This window comes from Trachinotus anak, unplaced genomic scaffold (genome assembly GCF_046630095.1).
Source record: "Trachinotus anak isolate AG129_WGS33_773 ecotype Australia unplaced genomic scaffold, CSIRO_AGI_Tana_v1 ptg000007l, whole genome shotgun sequence".
NCBI classification, from domain to species: domain Eukaryota; kingdom Metazoa; phylum Chordata; class Actinopteri; order Carangiformes; family Carangidae; genus Trachinotus; species Trachinotus anak.
Window position 1 is genome coordinate 4,842,254 of NW_027273858.1, and position 20,347 is coordinate 4,862,600.

At 43.8% G+C, this 20,347-nt stretch overlaps 1 protein-coding gene across 4 annotated transcripts in view; it reads left to right on the forward strand.

Annotated features, from left to right (window-relative positions):
- The window catches only part of LOC139622610 (homeobox protein Meis1), a 203,937-nt gene extending 185,679 nt beyond the window's left edge, over positions 1–18,258 (forward strand). For 3 of the 4 annotated variants that reach the window (XM_071480009.1, XM_071480007.1, XM_071480010.1), the window contains 4 exons: positions 7,860–7,922; positions 9,769–9,854; positions 10,817–10,914; positions 16,193–18,258. In XM_071480009.1, coding sequence (XP_071336110.1) covers positions 7,860–7,922; positions 9,769–9,854; positions 10,817–10,875 — 208 coding nt within the window. In that variant the 3' untranslated portion in view covers positions 10,876–10,914; positions 16,193–18,258. Of the gene's footprint in view, positions 1–7,859; positions 7,923–9,764; positions 9,855–10,816; positions 10,915–16,192 lie in introns of all 4 variants that reach the window. The other variant, XM_071480008.1, reaches the window with a different exon arrangement.
- Positions 18,259–20,347: the final 2,089 nt, after the last annotated feature.

Here is a 20,347-nt window from a genome sequence, read left to right on the forward strand (position 1 = left end):
TGTGCCAAAATTAAATATCTAGGAAAAATAGGACACCTACCCCTACAATTAACAGGCAGAAGACTGACATTGATTTCATGCAATTAAGATAAGTGATGGCTCTATGGAAAGGATTTGTAGACAAAGCAGAAAACAATGAGACTAACAGACTGAACTGAATCAGGGATTGTTCCAAAATACATCACGAAGCCTGAGTGATGCCTGTGAAATTGATAAAATGATTGGCTGGTTGCTTTGTGTTTTACAATTATTGATAATGGATTTTACCCTTAACATGGATATGCTTGTGTATATCTACTAATGTTTTCGAGTACTTGAGCTAATATGTCAACACAAGCATGTAAATCTGCAAAAAAACAAAAAACAAAACTGTTTTAATTTCTCAATACAGATATAATCCAGTCAGTTTTTTCTTTAAATGTTCCCTCACTTCCACTCCTGTGGTGTTTGCTGACTGTGGATGTCGACTGCTTCGAATCTGCCTTTACTCGTTTCTGGGCACGCAGAGGGATCCCCATAGTGATGGCTGCTGTGAGCCAGCGGGGGGAAGTGACACGCGCAGAGACAGGATATGACACGGGTAGTGTGAGGGGATTTAGGTCAACCACTGTGTTTGCAGCAGTCCCCACTGCAAGCCCTGTCAGCAATACTGGCTCTGTGTGACACTGTGGTCATCTGTGTGTGTGTGTGTGTGTGTGTGTGAGAGAGAAACTGTGATTTAATTTTTTTAATTTATTTTTTGTTAACTATGTTTGTGTATTTATTTGTGTGCAATGTTGACAGAAACACACACCGTATGTATTTTCATGCAAATACATTTGCACACCCTCCCAAAGACACATGCGAGGCGAGTATTGCTAATAGAGCTTGTACACGTGCACACACACACACACACACACACACACACACACACACACAGGGCAACACAGTCATTCGTACACATTTCGATCCAAGCCCAAAGGCTAAAGGACACAGGCTCTGTCCAGTGTTGTGTTTGTGGAGTGGGCAGCACAGGACAGCCATGGTGTTTCTGGGTAAAGTCAGGCTTCAAGCCATCCCCTCTCTCTGGCATTGATGGATGACTGGCTAACTGAGTCCAAGAATGTCTGAATGTGTGTGAAGGGAAGCAGGAACAGAGATAAAGAGAGTGACAGAGGTCGTATGTGACAGCTACACACGCCCCTCTGATGTCTTATTCTTATTCTCTGTCTTTATTTCTGTGTTTTCTTCTTCTTTGTCTCTTGTATTCAGAAGTTTTCTCTCTCTTTCTCGCCCACCCTCTGTTTATATTTTGCCTTTTGGCAAATCCTGTTTAGGAGTCAGTGAGCGTTGCGAAGCGAGCCCTGCCAATGAGTTCATGTATGTTTTTCAAGTGGCCAACATTTCCTCTCTGTAACTCTGTGAGGCACCTGGTTGTCATGGACACACACATACACACTAAACACACGTACACACTGAGCTCCTCTCCAGTTAGTGTGTGTGTGTGTGTGTGTGTGTGTGTGTGTGTGTGTGTGTGTGTGTGTGTGTGTGTGTGTGTGTGTGGTTATCCAGCCTGTCGCTCCACTCTGTAAAACCAGCTTTAGTGGTAGATTCATGGCTCTCTTAATGGACACTGGGCTCTTAGGTAGTGGAGCAACAGGGAGTGTGTGTGTGTGTGTGTGTGTGTGTGTGTATACTTGTATTTTATGTGTGTGCAGTAATGGGGATTAAGTGACCCCATGGCTGCTCTCACTCTAAAGCTCCTTTTAAATTTCACAGTTTTCTTATGTTTCCCTCCGTATGTGGCTCTGGATCCAACTAATCCACCTCATGTTATTAGGAGCTGGATCAGCAGACCTGTGTGTACTCACCGTGTAGATGTCAGTGGGTGTGTCTGTGCCTGCATTTGGAGATAGTTCAGGAACTCTTTGCCTGCCAATAAAGACTTATATATATTAGTCACTGAATACACAGGCCTCTTGTCTAATGTCTGTGTGTGTGCTTGCATGTGTGCGTGTGTGCTTGTGTGCATGTCTGTGCATGTGTGAACATGCATGAATGTTTATGTCTTGTCTGTCACAGTGCTATAGCTAACCCCACAGTAATGTCTGCACAGCCTTTTTTCTATAGGAGGAGGAGCTTTAGAAACAGAGAGGATCATGGGAATGAGCCTGGTTGCCAGTTTTGAGGTGTAGTGGAGTGTTATGGGTCTAAAACCTGTTGCTATTTGAAGCTTTTGATCGGTCTGAGCAGCTTTGGGGAAACCAATGAGAACGATGCTACTTGATGACAAGTGAGCACATGTGGCAGGATGCAACTGTGTGTACGCATGTAGGTGTTTGTACCTGTTGAAGGCTGCACAGAGAACACAGTCTCTTTGACAACATTATGTATAGCTTATTCATAGATAGTTGCACCTTAAAATTCCTCAAAATCAGTGGCTCCCATCATGGGGTCAGGACATTTCCAAATGGTCGCAAGAAAGAAAAATATATATGTCTCATACACTCAATTCTGTTTTTTTTTTTCAGGCTTCTCTCAGTTTTTCTTCTTCTCTATTTTGGTTAAAAAACTCACCCGTGTCCATACTAAGGCAGTGACCTGAGAGGAAGGGGTCACAAGTCGACTTATTAATTGTACACTAAAACACTAGAAAGCATTGTTTTAAATAATCTTTCTCCATCTACATCTCCATTACAACAAAGACTTAGAAACATAAATAAAAAAAAAGATAATTTTTCGTCATGAGAAGACTTACACATCCTGACAGAATACCAAGAAGAAATGTCACAACAGTGCTCTGGAATTCACTCTTCAGTGTTTTGAATACTGTCTAAGTTGTTTTAACAGTATTGGTCCATATCCAAATCATGCAAACACTATAAATGCAATACAGTACTGTAACAGCCTATGGGAAAAGTAGTGACATTTGCATTTGTTTTGTGTTCTGTGTTAGAGACAATCCTCATCTCTTAACTGTTTGTGGATTTGTTCTGCAAACAGCTGCGTTAGTTTATTTAAACTAATCTGAAGCATCTAATCCAAGTACCTGACCTGAGAACGACACTGAGGAGGAGGGAAGGAGGGAGGGATGGAGGGGAAAAGAGAAGGAGGTGATTTATGAGTTAACTTGTCAACTGAGCAGAACAAGGGGAGAAACTCATAACTGTAATTCCCTCACACACCCACATGCAGCACTTTCACATACATATACACACATTCAGTGCGCAGGTACATGCACACGGATGCACCGCCACCCCCTGCTGCACGTAAGAGAATATGTGAGCTCTATAATAAAATAACTAATTACTTAAGAAGATGGAGATGTGCTGGGACACAGGACAGGATAATAAAGTTCTGCAGGGATACAATGTGTGATACAGCAACAGGATTGGAGTCTATAGTGTGTGTGTGTGTGTGTGTGTGTGTGTGTGTGTGTTAGCTCTACCTCACTGTGCGATTGCTTATCCTGTGATTTATGGCTGCTAACTGTATTAGTGTGGGTGCACAAGTGCAAATCCACTGCTTCTGTGTAATTTATGTTTTTTTTAATAATTATGTTATGCAGCATTAAGTTATGTCAAAATCACTTTTCTGCAAACAGGTTGGGCTGGAAGTTCTTTCCAAAGAAACAGAGGAATTTATTCTGGATGAAAGAACAGAACAGAGTTTTAGTTTGCATGAGAGTGTGTGTGTGTATGTGTGTGTGTTCACCAGTGAGAAGGAAGGATATATGGGCTAGGCGTTAATTGTGGTTGAGCAGCAGACAATCGATGCTGGCCGCGCAGTGACAACCTGATGATAAGCTACATGATTCTACCCGTCAGGAGCTCGCTTTCTTTTTTAGAGCTTTTAAATCACATTGATTGGCAGCCAGGAGGAGCGTGTGGTTACACAGTTATTTTAAGCGGCTCTTGGATTTGAATATGCATGTAAACCTCTGTCGGCATGCACTGACATCCAGCGGCGTGTCTTGATGAGTGTGTATTATGCTGGAATATCCAGTAGTCCATAAATGTGAGGTGTGTGTAGGCCGGCGCATGTGTGCGCACAATCTCTCAGATTACTAATGTAATATTGGTAGTGAGTGCAGAGGACGTGTGTGCATATACAGTATGTGCATGTGCACGTCTGTGCGATTCAGTGTGTCTCATATTACTAATATAATATTGGTAGTAGGCTCAGGAGGTGTGCGTGTGTGAGAGTATGTGTGCCACAGAAATTGAGAACTCCACATGAATTTAAATCGACGAGCTCGCAGAGTAACCTTTTGTATATCCAATCTGCATCTTTCCACTGCTCGTTATTAAATTATCCCCTAATTGGTCACGCATCAAAGGCAGCTGATGAAAAAGACAATTTCTTGCTTTTAATTGGGCATTTCACGTGTGCTTCGTGTACACCTGTGTGCGGCTGCCTCGGCTCAGTGTGCCTGTGTATGTGTGTGTGTGTCTCGGGTGTAATGAGAATAGGACATTAGCAAGGGCTTGGCAGACGCCGTCGCAATCAGTTCCACTCTTTCCAGAGAAGGAGGGAGAGGGGCGGGAGGATTAATCCAGACATTAGCAATCTCAGAAGGAGAAATAGATTGCAGGCAAAACAACAAAGGATAAAATTCACCCAGTCCCCTTACGTGACTTTAGAGAGGCGTCAGTTCTGGCATAACATATGGCTGACATGTTTTTTGATCAACTTTACCATGGGTGCATGTGTCAAGCACGTGCGCTCACGGTGGGAATCAAACTCAAACCCTTGGCAGAGTTCGCCCCAGGCTGGATTGGCTGAACTACACAAGGCCAAATTTTATTTCAAGTCATTTCCCTTCCTCCCTCTTGTCTTTCGGTGTTTTTGCCCAACTTTAGGCGTACCACCAGTGGTGTGTCACGCCAAAATAGCACAGCTATTGTTGCACAGAGCAGGGCTGAATAGTGCAGCTCATTGTGTTGTGATGGGAGGCAGGGGAATGAGCAGGCCATAAACACTGGCCCTATAGCACCCAGGGGTCATGCAAAGGTGAAGCCTCACTCCCCTAATAGAGGAGCTCCGCTTTTCTCTGCTCTCCCTCTCTCTCTCTTTCCCCTCTTTCTCTCCATCACTCTTTATCTCTGCGAGTCTTCTCCCTCTCTTATTTCCTCTCTCTTGATTCCCCTCCTTTCTCTCCCTCACCCTTACATCTCCCTCTCTCACAGTCTCTCTCTCTGTTAGCTTATTAACGGTCACAGCAAGAGTGTCTGGTTTGCAGACCAGAGCCCCTTCGTGCCCCCCCCTCACTCTCTCACTCCTCCTTCCCTCCCGTTCTCCCGCTCTCCATTGCTCCGTTCCCCTGGCTGCTATTATGAGAGGCATTTTATCCTTTGTTCCAGCCCCCATGGTGCATCTGGCCTCAGATATGGGGACGAAGGGGACAGGAAACCAGCGAGAGTTTTTGCAAGGAGGAGGGGGTTTGATGGGTCAGAGCGTGGGTTCATTGCTGGGAGGTGGAACGCCAGTTTCCACCATACAGGGAAAGAATGATAAGGAGGGAGCAAGCAGGAGAAGGAAACAGATAGAGAGGGGGACAGGGAGGGAGGTATGAGAGGCAGAGGCACTGTAGTTGTTAGTTTAGGAGTAGTAATAGTAGCAGGACTTGTTGGTCCAGTAGCAGTGATAGTAGGATTATTACTTCACTGATACATAGACTATTTAATCCTTAGAGCAAATAAGCACTGGTGCCATATTTCTAGGAGGTCACATGAACTTAGACCTCTCCCCGAGCTGAACTATACCAGGAACACATGCCTGACTTTCTGAGACGTGCACACCTATTGCCAAATCAACCTCCCTTGTTGCATCAGTGTATTTCTGAGGGTGGCGGAAGGAGGAACTAAGTTTTGCAGGAGAGAAATGAAGAGGAAAGAAAGAAAGGCGAGAGAGGAAGAGCAGAGGCAAAGAGACAGCAATAAAAGACAAGAGGAAGGAGGTGAAGAGAAGGAGAGGTCAACAGTTAGCCAGCGCTGGCCTCAGGTTGACCTCATCCTTCTAAATAGGACCATGAGAAGAGAGGAGAGGAGAGGAGAGTTAAAGGAATGCTCAGGCCTCCACAACCCTCCTTGCCCTCTCTCCCTCGCTGCTCCTCCCAAATCTCCCCCAGCAAAACAGGGTAGCGAGGGAGGGAGGAAGGGAGGGGGGGTGTTGGTGATAAAACTCCAGACGTTCCCTCATTTGATCGTGCTCTGCCATGTCAGTGCATTCTCGCATTCCTCCCTGGCTCTTTCTGCCCCCCCCCAAAAAAAATACAATTCAACATACTTTATTATAACAAATAGAGAACAAAATAGTCAAAGCCTTGAGCTCAAGGGCTGACAAGATCCCTGTTGCTTTTTTCTTTCTTTTTTTCTCAGATCATTTTATCTGACGGGAAGCTCCACTTGCACCCCTGTCAAAAATTAATGATTTTACTAAAGCAGCTTACAAGATATAACAAAGCAATTATATAAAAATAATGCAGGGAAACAATTAGTCTGCTAATCATTCTCTCTTTCTCTTGCTATCTGTCTCTGCCACTCTGCATTTCCCTGCAGCTTTGTCTTTAGAAGGTGATACAGGATAGATAGCAGGCAGAGAAAAAGGAGCATCATGAAGCAGTTAGAGAGGGAATATTAAAGAAATATAAAACTAGAGGGTTCAATTCACCAATTACAGATCCACCAGCTAGTGTCCTTTTGTTTCTGTTCCTCCTTCCCTTCTTTCCTAGGCCCCTTGAAATGCTCCCTTTTCCAGCCTCAGAAGTGTAGCAGGGCTATTGTCTCCTTAAAGTTTAGCTAATGCTCCCCTTTTAGAGATGAAATAGAAGTGTCCGGTGGGGGCAACAGCAGGAACACATAAATCAAGTCAGAAGCCCCAAAAGCCCTCTCTCCTTGGGGTCATTACAGGTCAAAGGGTCATTTCACAAGGGGTTAGGCTGAGCAAGGCCAGAGCGCTGCCTGGGCAAGTGTGTGCGAGGGTGTGAATGTGTGTGAATGGACATAGGAGGGGAGCGAGATTAAGAGTGTGTGTATGTGTGTGTGCTGTTGAAAATGAGTGAGCAGAAGATTTAAATATGAGTAATGGTGTGTGTGTGTGTGTGTGTGTGTGTGTGTATGTGTATGTGTGTGTGTGTGTGTGTGTGTGTGTGTGCGCGCAATAAATGGTCTGACCATGTGCTTTTATTGGAGGTCACGGGGTAAAGGGGTTGGTCCAAGGCTATATCTTCCAAATTCTGCTTCTGTGAAAACACACACACACACGCGCTAAAAAAAGCTTCTGCTGTCACAGAGTAACACATGGTCACCTGTCTTACCAGAGTATCACCCAAAACAATGCCTCGCACCAGTGGCAACGTGACATGTTTCTGTCAGCAACACTTGCCACACTGCTGCGCTCGAAGCCAAGTGTGTTAAACAGTCAGCAATCTCAGCTCGTCGAGAGGTGGAACGTCTCCAACAAAGCGAGATGGGTCGACATGTTTCAAACAGGCAGAGAGAAAATCCCGGTTAAGCCTCGCCTCACAAAGACCCCAGTGTTTAGGTCGATGTGACTGTGTATACACTGAGGCTGTGCAAGTTTGCACAAGTCGTGGAGTTCTGCGTTGTGAAAGACAACTGCCTCGGTTGTTAAGGTTATTAAGATGTGACTTTCGCTGTGGCTCTACAGGGGCTTTGCTAGGGCTCATGGTTACTTAGGGGAGAATAATTTCTCCATATCACTGTTATGATAAGCTGAGAGAAAGAGGCCAGTTTGGCAATGTTTGTTTTCATGCTGTGTGCCAAGTTTTACAATGTCTTAGTAAGCAGTTTTTGCCTGATCTTCTATGTCTTTGTCCTTTCTCCTTCCTCCTCTTCCTCCCTCCTCATCTTCTTCAGGTTCATTAACGCGAGGAGGAGAATAGTGCAGCCCATGATCGACCAGTCAAACCGTGCAGGCAAGTCTCCTATAGTTACTGTATTCAAGTCGCGCAGTCGAAAGCCGTCCACACTCCATGCACTCGGAGGCCTCTCAGCTGGTAAATACAGGACTGACCCCCTCAATCTTGGAATGTCCAAAACCTCCAGGGGCTGTCCCCTTCGTTACATTAACGTCACAACATTAACAACAACAATTAATCAACTTTGTTGTGCCATTTGGGGTGAGAAAGTATTTATTAATTATAAAATATAATCATTTGAAAATGAGTTAATGAGGAATGGATTTATTTTTCTTAGCCCATAAACAAAACTCGCTGTGTTCTCAGTAAAGTTTGCTTTTAACCCCTTCCTCCCCCCTTTGCCAACCAGGCAAAGGAAAAAAAACACTCAACCCTTCCTCCCTGGCTCAAACCAAAACATAAAGAGAACTACACCCGTTTCTTTTTTTGGGTGACCGTTGTTTGGCTTTTTGGCTCCAGACCTGTTTTTACCCACCCCCCTCTCACTCCTTTAAACTCCCCACCTCAACCCTATTTGTGGCTGTTTCAGGGAGCAAGGGGAGTGAGTGAGCGGTCCCCCTGGTGCATGGCTTGGTTTGGACTGCCGTAAACTTTATTACCTGTAATAGGGGTCAGAGGTCAGGGTGGCATTAGGGGCGCAGTAAAGTTCAAAGGCATTCAGTGGGGCCGAGTTCTTGCTTTTGCTTGACTGACCCCCAAACAGCCTAAATCGAAGGTAAGTGGATTTCTATGAGAGCAGAACAATGGAGGCGAGCAAAAAATAGGAACCCTATCAGGTTTCACTTATCGTTGCTGCTCAGTTATAGGCAGCATTTATTAGATAGAGCATTTAGGTAGGAGCAGATTCTGAGGCCAGTCAGTAAGAAAGACTTATTGTTGTCACAAAGGGAAACCAATTAGAGCTTTAGCCTGGAGTTCATTTTGTTCTTTTGATCATATGTATAATCAAGTATATTAAAATCATACCAGTGTTAAGTGCCAGTGTCATTTTGTTCTACATTAAAAGTTATGATAAGTATCAATTTAAGTAGCAGGAATTTGGTTTCAATATCTTTGCATTAAGTAGAAACAGTGTTTGAATGAAAATGTATAAATTCTTAAAAGTTGAAGGGAATATTCTTGGAGTTACTTTCCAAAATGCTGTCTTTCTTCTGTGGGTGAGGAAAATTTAACTGTAGACATGTCACCTCTTAAACCTCACTCACTGGTAGGCCAGTCGTGCCTTGCAACCAAACCCACAGAACTTTATTTTGAAATCTTTTAAAATGCGAATTAAATTATGCACAAAACATCTAAAGTGTTTCTATTTGATTGGATGGTACAGCCATGAAAATCACAGTTTGGGGTTTGAATATTTCACTCAGTATAAACATCAGTTAGGGATGAAACAAATTCATTAACAATATAGATGATACTGTCAGAGAGAGAGGAATAAGGTGATTTTAACAACCCTAAAGAAAAAACTTTATGTTAGGGAGTTAAGTGTGTAAAAATCATGTAAAAACAGTTGTCACTTCTTCCAGATGGTTCAAATCTCTTTTCAAAACAAAAGTCCTTGTGTGTCTTAAGTGTACCATGGTGTGCGTTGAACTCTCTCAGTCCGATCCCTATTAGAGCATTTAGACGCATTAAAGTCTACCAGGGGCTTACAGTGCAGAGCCGGCTGCAGAGACACGGAGCAGAATGACGTTGAGAGACAACGCCGGCTCCCTGTGCGTGCACCGGCCAACAGATGATCCCGCTTCGGCCACTGAGCCTTAATTAAAAGCACTAATTGACCACTCCATCCCCTCCCACCAATCCCTCTGTCCCCCCCTCCCTCTGTCTCCTCCTCCATCCACAGTAAGTCAAGGAGCTCCCTACAATCCAGATGGCCAGCCGATGGGGGGCTTCGTCATGGACGGCCAGCAGCACATGGGAATCAGACCACCTGGTAAGGCTTTCTCTGCGTGTCTGTCCCTTTCTTTCCTCCCTTGCTCGTCTCATTTTGCTCCTCTCTTTCCTTACACTCGTTAGTTCATTTTCATGCCTTTGTCCTCCTTTTCCCCCTCTTGCCTCATCAGTCCTCCCTCCTTTAGTTTCTCTCCTGTCTCATCTCTTTCATCTTTTCTCCCTCGCACTTTTTCTCACCTTTCTCATCTCCTAACAATATCTCTAGGTGTCGGTGTCTTTCATACAGCATCTGCCATCATTATGGTTCATTCTCCCAGCATGCTCCTTGTCTTTTCTCACACACAAGTACTTAGTGCAAGCTATATGGTCAGTGTGTGGTGGTTTAAGTGTAAGCTGTGCAGCTTGTGCACCCTCAACCCAGCGATAAAGACACACACTGCAATGTACAAATACACACACACTGATACCTCCCACTCCCTCGACACACAAACCAGAACAGGTGTGGTCAATCACATTACACAACCATCTCCTTCCTCACTCCCTCGCACTCAGTCCCTCTCTCTCACGCCATCAGGTCTAATCCCAGAGTTTGTCCTTAAGCTCCTCTCCTCCTCCTCTATCCCCTGTTTTCTGGGATTCTCTCAAGTCTCTAACCCTATCTCACCCTCCACTCAAAGTCAGCAGGTTTGGATAAACTGCCAGGCTACTTAACCCACCCCTCCTCACCCCCTTCACCACTCCCTGCTCTGCCAGATTTAAGCCAGTATGCTCCTCTGCTATGTTGTCTGTCAAGTTATGCTCAGAGTGAGTCCATCGCTGGTATTTACCTCAGGGTTTTCCTTTTTACACATTCCTGGATACACTTGATTGCAATGACTTAATAAGAACCTGAACCTTTCTTGTCTCTTTAAATGAACTGTAACTTAAATAACTGTAGTTAGATTAGGTAGACACACTAAACCAAGGTTTTGCATTTCAATTCACTCCCTCTGTGTCTCTCAGGACCAATGGGTGGAATGGGCATGAACATGGGCATGGAAGGTCAGTGGCACTACATGTAGCCCCGCCCCAGTCCGACCAATCGCAACACAAAGGGGGATGTAAGTACAAACTGACACACACTGACTCACACGTGCAGATTTATTGAACTTTACAGAACAGCAGAGGCATGTCTACAACAACTGAACAGAGGTCTCAGACTCAGGTTCACAGTACGTTATTGTGGTGTGCATCTGCTTTTAGGCTACAAATCACAGTGTTAGTTTTAAAATACAATCTCTGGCATTTTGCACCAATGTACTCTTACAAAATAATGTGTAAGTGGTGTAAGCGTCTATTCTCCATACTGATATATTCAGGAATAATTCATTTGTACTTTTCTCCCCTCTGTGTTTAAATGGGGTTTTTTTTGTTACAAACAGACTCTTGTTCTTGCCAGGCTGATTTTTCTCTGTTACTCTCTCTAACTCTCCCACCCTCGGTGTGTTGATAAGAGCCTTTGATCACAACCTTGTAACTCTATGTGTATGTAATGTGTGTGTGAGTGTGTGTGTGTGCGTGGATGTGTGCAGCTCTCTCACATATCCAGTAGCTACAGGACTAAACATCCTGCATATCAGGGAGGACAGGAAAGAAGAGAATGTTTTTCAGGGGAAAAAAAAAAAACGAGAAGAGAAAGAGAGAAGGAAAGGGAAAAACACATGTTCACATACTCATATACAATATACAAATGATAATCAGTGATACGAATCTGCTTACTCGTACTCGAGTGTCTGAGTACATATAAATTGATCATTTTAAAAAATTGAAATGAATCAAGCTCAACATATTTCTCTAAAACAACTACTCTTGGTTTGTGTGTGTGCCAAACAGAACGCAGGCGAATGGGGCAAAAAAAAAAAAGGGGGGGGGGGGTGATGAGAAGGAAAGGAGGTGGGAATGGGGTGAGGTGGGGTGGGGGACTAAGGGAGAGAAGGCGTGGGGTGGGGGGGGCAGGTAGGATGTTGCCATGGCAACAGACTGATTGGCAAAAATGTAAGCAGTCGTCGCTGGTGCAAGGAGAAGGAGAGAGAGAGAAGTGAGCGCCCCTTAAGTGTCATAAATCTGCCGGGTTGCTGTTGATGCATGAGCCACATTAATACACACACTAACCAGCTAGAGGAGCCCCCCCCCCCCCCACCCCAACCCACCTTTTCCCTTTCTCCTCCTCCTCTGTCTGTCTAATGCTCACTCTGTCTCACTCCCTCTTTGTGGTTTCTCTCACTGTCTCTTTCTCTTTCACAAACACCTTTTTCTGTTTCTCTTTAATTCTTTGCCTCTCTCTCTCTCTCTCTCTCTCTTTCTCTCACCTCCTCTCCCCCTCTCTTGCTCCCTCCCTCTCTCTCTCTCTCTCTCTCTCTCTCTCTCTCTCTCTCTCTCTCTCTCTCTCTCTCGTTCTCTCTCTCGCCCCAGGGCCAAATAGACTCCCACATAATTCTGGATGTATACAGGCTTGGTGTTGTCACAGTGAACAGTGTGTATAAAGTGGCTCAGGGTCCAATCGTTCTGAAACATCATTGTTTCCTGTGTGTGTCTGTGTGTTTGTACACTATATGTGCGCACACCTGTGTGTATATACCTGTGTTGGTGCATATACCATAAACAAACATTCATATGTGAAACACATGCATTTGTCCATGTGTGGGTGTGTGCACGCGTACCAACGTGTGGGTCTGTATAACTGGGAATGTGTGTGTGTATGTGCATGTGTGTGTATGGTAATAGGATTACTCCTGGCACAGGGAGGGGACACAAACTAGTGCAAAATGGAGGACGTAGCCAGCAGGGTATGGAGCTTAGCTGGGCCTAATTGACTAGATCCAAATTAAATATGCCATCACCAGAGGTGTGACCAATGGATTTGACTTATTCGGTTTACAAAAATAGAGACCATTAACCCTCCACAGAATGCGCGTGCGTGTGTGTGCGTGCCATGATGAAAATATGCCGCCCTTGTTTCCGTCACAAATGTCCACGGCCAAAACAAAAACAGAAAATCTCACATCGAATGGCATCTTTCAGGTTTGAAATGCAGGGAGACATGGTAATAGAAAGGCTGTGCTTTCAGAATGAGGCGTGTGTGTGTGTCTGTGTTTATGTGAGCGAGTGTGTAAACATGAGGGCTGGTTCGCCGTGTCCAAGCAGCCTCTTTCCAGCAGCTGCTAGCCTTCCCAGCAGACCTTGCTTTAAACAGCCTCAATTTGCCTGCTGAATCTCGTAATTGGGCCACCAGAGGAATCCTCTGCGAGACGGGCGAAGCGCAGAGAAGACGAGTAGACAGCGGAGAAAAAAAGAGAGAGAGAGAGAGAGAGAGGGATTCAGAGGGAGGGGCGGATGAAGAGATGGCTAGAGAGAAAAGAGTAAATGACAAGGAGGGAGGAAGGAAGGAGGAGGAGGGAGAGAAGCTGGGAGAGAGATGGTGACAGAAATGTCTACTGTTCCTCGCGACTAATCGTTTCTTTACAGCTTCATCAGCTAGCCGATGCTAGCTGCTAGCTTGTCTTCGTCAAATTGCTACTTTCCTTTCTAGGTCAATTAAATGTAAGTGATGTGTTATATTCTTTCATGACCAATTAAATTAATAGGTTATTACGGGAGGGGGGGAAACAGTTATCTTATTTGATTAAGAGAGCACAGGTTCATTATATTTTATAAGCAATTTTCATTAGCAGAGTTGAGGTTTTGTTACCGCGGGGCTAAATTGAGCAGTTATTGTGCTGGGGAGTGCTGAGCCTTGATACAGAAGGTGTGCCTAGCAGTCACACTGCAACATTAGTTAAAACTAAAGCCAATTAGTCCTGCTTAGTGAAGAGCGTTATGCTTTCCACCCAATGATGATTACAGAGCTTATATCCCCTTGCGAAACAATACACCTGTCAGCAGAGATGAAGCCCAGCAAGTGAAGCAGAAGCGAGCCGAGCCTTTGATAGCGACGAAAATGACTCTCGGATGACCCTTACCCTCTGTCCCCCTTTCCCCTCTTCCTCTCCCCTGCTTTCCCTCTTTCACGAAATTAGCCAGGAGTGGCCCCTGAAAACTGTAATTTTCAGTTTCAGGACAATAGTTATCACAGGGTGGACGAATTAATTATGGCGCAGAGCGTATGGAATTTTTTCTGGCCCTCTTCGCTCAGAGCTTTCTCCAAAATGTCGGGCAGAACGCTTGAATGAACGCTGCCTGTAACCCCTTTGCTGCCAGCCTCGGCTGGAGACCTTTTGTCCCAGGATTCATTGCTCCAATCATTAAGCACAAATTTGTTAACCTTCTGCTGAGGGGTCAAGATCTCCCCTCAACCCCCCACGTCACCCCCCACCCTCAACTTCTTTTTCTGGTGGATGAACTTTTACTATTAACGAACATTGTAAAAAAAAATCCCAATGGGGATTTTGTGCCCCCTTGCATTGTCCATGTGAATGTGTGTCCCTGTTGATTTGGCCCCTCTGGAATCCCCCTTGGAGTCTAAGAAAGGAGGCCTGCAGCTCAATGTATTGATTGGCTTATTAAGTGAAAAACCACATTAGCAATGTGTGCTCTTTCAAGCACGCATAGCGTTTATTAGAAGCTTCTTGTCATTTGCAAGAGCTACAAACAACTTAAGTAGCAGTCCGACAGATTCTTGACTGACTCTTTTTTATTTTGGGATGTTTTTTTGTTGTAAATTGTCGTTTTTGTGAGTTTTCTGCTGAAGTTTTGTGAGCTGCACCACATGAAATCCTGTAATTTTTAAAAACTTGCAAAAACACATTTAATTATATGGAAATTTAATGGATCGCTGCTTCAAGGATGAGCGTGGTCTGCTCTGCATTTAAGCCAGAATCGCTAATGGCTTAGCTTGTTGTAGCGCCACAGGTTATGTCCCACAATGGAAAGGTCACAGGTTTGATGCCAGTAGGTCCAGAAAGCTATGTAACCCCTGCCGCCTCACGCATTGAGAGCAAGCTAATTGAAGCTAGCACAACTCACATAATAGCTCACCCATCTCTTACGCAAGTCGCACCTATTCTCTTCAGCAGCCCAGGTGAAAACTGATGGATGAGGGGAATAACAAACAAGGGTCTTTGCACTCGCTCCTCTGTTGTCCTCCTCCCCGCTGCACCTCCTTGTCCTTTTCCCTGCCTGCCTTTGTGTCGTCTGTAGTGGCCCTCTTGTGTGTGGTGAACACGTGGATGGGCCCCGGGCGCTCTCAGGTGACGGGCGGCTGTGAGCCTCACCTCTCCTCTTTGGTTTTGACAACAATGGCTGTGGTTTTTCAGCGGCGACTTTCCACCGTCAGAGATGGCTGGAGGTTATTGTTGGCTGTGAAGGGAGGAATGTAGGGAGAGAAGAGGGTGAAGATGGATTTCTTTACTTCATTTTTCATTGTATGAGGAGGTTTGATGGCATGAGCAGGTTGCATCAGTTTAAGTTAATGAGTTATACGTGGCATCACTAAGGTGATTACGATACACGACTTCTAGGTTCTGTGATTCAAGCCTCTTTCATCACTACAACCCTTTGCCCTTAATACTGACCTGAAATATCTTCACTTATGCAGTCATCTTTTTTAGTCAAATGCCGACTGTAAACAATCAAAGGCTAATTTTAAGTTTCCCTGTAGTCCAGTTAAACAGATTATCCAGGAAATGTTAAGTAGTGGACCTCGGACCTCATCACTTCAACTTGATCATGTGTGTTTGGTCTTTAAGTCCTCTTCTACTGTTAAAGTAGTATTACTGAGGGTGTAGGATTAACTCACTAAACCCTCCAATGCCTTCTCTGTCTCTCAGACATCCACACAGTCTTAGTGAAGGGCAGGGTGCAGTCTGTATTCTGACCTGGATTAACACTGTGTTGGGTTTGCCACACACTATACTCTGTGGTCTTATCAGCGGGTCCTGCCACGTTCATGCGCTATTGGCCCGAAACTGTAACATGAGACGCTGCTTTCTGAAGTCTAGTGTGATCTATTGTCGTATTTAATGAATGATTGATGATATCTAACTCATTCAATAGTTTTATTCTGCAGATGAATTCTTTCTGCCCCAGTGGTGGAGACAATATGCCAACTTGTTAAGAGCTTGAAAATATTTGTATGACTTTGAACGTTGGAGTTTCAAATTTGTTCAACTTTGTATATTTACCAAATATTAACATCACTGCTGAGAGGTGAAACCTTGTCTGCACTTCATTTGACTCTGAATGGGTTTCAACCCATACAGGACTGTGAAAGCTTTCACAGTGATACTGTCTGAGTTGAAAATGAACCTCCCTCCGATCAGCCGTTCAAAATTCTCAAATTCTCTCATTTAAGCTGTGCAAAACTGATCACTGGTTAACCATTTTGATCTTCTCTTTCCTCAGAACTGCAGGGCAAACCGGGGGATCACCAGTCTCACAGAGGCCTACAAAGCATGGGAACGGGACTCCCTGACGACAACAACCTACAGCCACCCCTCTGTCAACCTCCAAGACCCAACATTTTATTTGGCCGATATCTGCAACATGGAAACCTTCCATGACTGCCTACAAATCCTTGTCTATGTATCCAGTGATGGCGATGCACAGAAGATCAAACCTCACCTGACCCAGATGTGACCCCCACCCCCCCCATCCCAACAGAACCCTGCTTCTTCTCTGGTGGGCACTAGACTTTGCCCCCCTTGCAGCCCACTAGTTTCACATGGATTCCTCCATAGAAAGTGATTGCGATTGCGAGAACAGATGACACACGAGAGACACACTGGGTCCTCCGCCTGTACCTTCGGCAAATGTGGCACTTGGTGATATTTTCTAGACTCTTTGGCAAACGCAAGAGACTTCCTGCGAAGAGCACTCCACTCTTTGGGACGATGGAATTGGACCAAGGAGAAGCCAATGTCTGTATCTGACAGGACACTAACAAAGCAACAGAGGTGCCCTTTAAAAAAAATATAGTGGATTGAAACATGGAAAGAGGGAAAGCAAGAGAAAAGAAATTAAAAGTATAACTATATCAAACCCTAGTTTGGGAAGCGAGTGGAGAAAGAAAATATACTGTATACTGTTGTAAAATTACGCTGGACTCTCACAAGAACTGGGAATTTAAGTATTGTAAATGCTATTGTATTGTTCTGCATATTATGTTGTTTCTAATAGATTTTTTAAAAAAAGGATGTGAACTTTTTTTCTGTTTTTTTTTTTTTTTTTCTTTCTGGTTTCTTTCCACACTATGTGTGTGCCGTCTCTCCATCGAATTTGACCTCCTGCCCCCTCCCTCCATTAAATCACAATGCATTTTTAAAAGAAAAAAAGTGAATAAACAGACAATTCGATCAGTCTGTCATTTCTCGCAAGCCTTTATTTGGATGGTAAGAGAGAGTGTGATGGCGATTCAGATGTCCTGTTTTTTTTTTCTTTTTCTTTTGTTTTTTTTTTTTAAAACATACAGTACACACAGCCCATCCACATACATACAGGGTGCAGCTAAGTGTATTACTGTTGCTGTGACTTCACCGTCTAACTCTAACTTTGGTGATTTTTTTTTTTTTTTTTTTTTTTTAGATATTTTCATATCAGTTGATTATATGTTCCTCTACTGGTGCAAAGTTTTTATTGGGATAGAAAATTCTGACTATTTGGGAACTTTAAACTCTTTATAACTCAGTGGATTAACTCCAAACAAAATGACATCAAGCTAAACAGTTTTTTGAGAAGCTAACATTCTGGATGTAGAAGGTTTTTAATCCAGTTGCCACTGTCCAATTCTTTGTTTGATCTATTTTGTACTCTGTTCAAATGAAGATAGACACATAATGTAGGTGTCAACATGGCTAACATCATGACAGTCTAACAAACATGATATAGATCTTCAGTCAATGCTCACAAACAATCTAAAAAAAAAAAAATCACTGTGGATGGGAAACTACAAGTGTGTGTCCCACAAACATGTTGTTTCCTGTTTTTCTCTGTGTGTCTATGATTGAGGGCCTCTGAAAGTCTATTCTAGTGTCCTATTGATGTGTTTTATGTCACAAGGCCGAGCACTCGCTTGGCCAATGGATTCTCCTCCCCTCTGTGTTTGATGCGGCCTGATAGGCAGAGGCTATGGGAAAACACCATTTATACAAGGGTTCCTTCTGATTTAACCAGATGATGTAATGCTGATCAACAGACAGGAGAGAATGTAAAAGTCACAATGCGTGTGTGTGGCAGTATGTATGTGAGGGGGTACATGTGAGTGTGTGTGTGTGTGTGTGTGTGTGTGTGTGTGTGCGTGCAAACATCCTTGTGTGGGTTATCAATGCATCCATTATCCATTGCTTCAAACATGTATAACGCACATCTTTAAGATTCCTTTGAAGACAAGTCATGTTTCTTATGCTTTTACTTTGAAGGGTATATATGTGCATCTGTGTTGTAAATAAATACTTTTTGTTCAAGTAACAGAATCATAACTAGTCTCACATTATCTTCCTATATGCAGACATGAGTTATTAAAACACATATTACTCGTTAAATCATTTTAACCCTATGTTGTGTGGCTAAATTAAGCACGGATATGTTTACATGTCAACAAATGCCCACTGAAGAAAACAGGGGTCCATTTCTCTGCTTAAAGGAACATGCACTTAAGTCAACCTTCCTCCCACTGCTGTGGATAATGTGTAGCTAATGCATGCGTTATGCAGTAATTTTCTCACACATGGAGAGGGGAGGCGAGGAAAGAGGGGCTCGGCCAGAAAGCGAATTATCCTTCATTTAGCATTAAAATTCATTTAGGTAAAATTGCTACAAACATGTAAATGGGAAGATTAGTTCTCCCTCACGCCTTGTTGCCCGCAGTCAAAGGGCTCCGCTTGAAGCCCAGCGCTCTGCAGCCGATGTTGTCTCCGGGATACACTGCGCTTCAGAAGGGAGAGGCTGAGCCGGCGGAGGAGACGAGAGGAGAGGCAGCCGAGCGAGTTTTGTCTAATTGATACATTTCGGAGAAGCAGCCCTGGATCCAAAAGTCAGTCTTGTTTTTTTGTTTTGTTTTGGTTTTTTTTTTTCCAAAAAAGCGAACAAGAGAGAGTCTGTTTTATCCATAACAATATACGCGAATAAATCAATACTCTCCCCTTCTCCCTCTCTATCTCTGCTCCGCGCAACTATTGTGTTTTTACTGCCTTTGCCGAATTGAATGATATTTACACTAAAGAAGAAGAAGAAGGAATAAAGACACGCTCTTAAAAAACCCAGGCGACGTTTTAATTGCTTCGCCTCTCCACCATGGCTGGAAAATCCGAGGCTGTGAAATGTGAATTCCTGAGCCTGTGGCCGCTGGGAGCTGTGGAGACAGAGGAGAAAGCCCATACTTGACTGCCCTCTTTAGGGAGGCCTGGTAACTGTCCGGGGCAGGGACGTTTGGAGATGGCGCACAGCACCAGCCCTCCTTTTACGCACGGACATAAACCGCACAAAAACGCGTTTGGAAGTAAAGTGTAAAAGCTAATACGAGTTACAAAGAGTGTGTTGCCTTTAAAAAAGTGCACTGCAAAGGAAAAGCAAAACAAAATGTACCTCTCATTTCAATATAAAAAACAGATTTTTGTTTCTTTAAATGATTAACAAAAAATGTTTGTGACTCAGGTGGAATAATTGTTGCTTTCACTGTATTTTCATTTCAGGAATTTTGTTTAACCAAGTGTTAAAATACAACACAAGTCACTTCTGTCCATGAATTAGAAAGTCATTTGATTCAATTACATTCTTGAAATAACTTGATTTTAACGTTTTTTTAAAAAAGATTTTTTAAGACCTCATTCTTGGTTAAATAATAATAATTGATTATATACAAGAGTTTTTATTGTGAGTGCAAATGCAGCTTGTCTTGTGTTGTATCAGACGTAAAAACGTTAACATGTTTGTGACTCTGCATGTTGAGATGCTTTTTGGCCACAGCTGATCTACAACCTCTGAGATGTGAACACAAGTTGCTCTTTGATGCTGCTTTTGTCTTGTGCAGTTTAAAACTGTTTTTATGCACAAAACTAGATATGAAGTTTGATTTGTGCCAATTTCAAAAGCTGAAAGTCAAAACGTCATTTGAAGTAAATGATGCTGGTAGGCTTACTCACTCCTGTCCTACACACACACACACACACACACACACACACACACTGACCGCGGAGTGAACTGTCAGAGTAATGAATGGAGCAGAAATGTGTTCCAGAGCAGTGGAGGTGCCCGGACAGGCCTGTCTTCCTCCCACAACAACGCACATATTTATGCGCCTTTATGGTTGGAGCAGGGAACTTGGACCAGAAACCGTGCGCCTGGTGTTCTCTGCTTCACTACAAGCCGTGACAAATCTCGGCTGCAATAACGTGTGTAAGCTTATTAATTCAAACCAGCGATTTGTCACTGGTTGCTGAACGCCGCGGCCTCTTCATCAAACTCTCCTCTGTGTGTGTTGAGCGGATATTTCCGTTCTAACTGATTTTATTTCCACTTCATGCTGAAACTTGTGCGCGCAGCGTTTTACATCTTTTGTAGCCA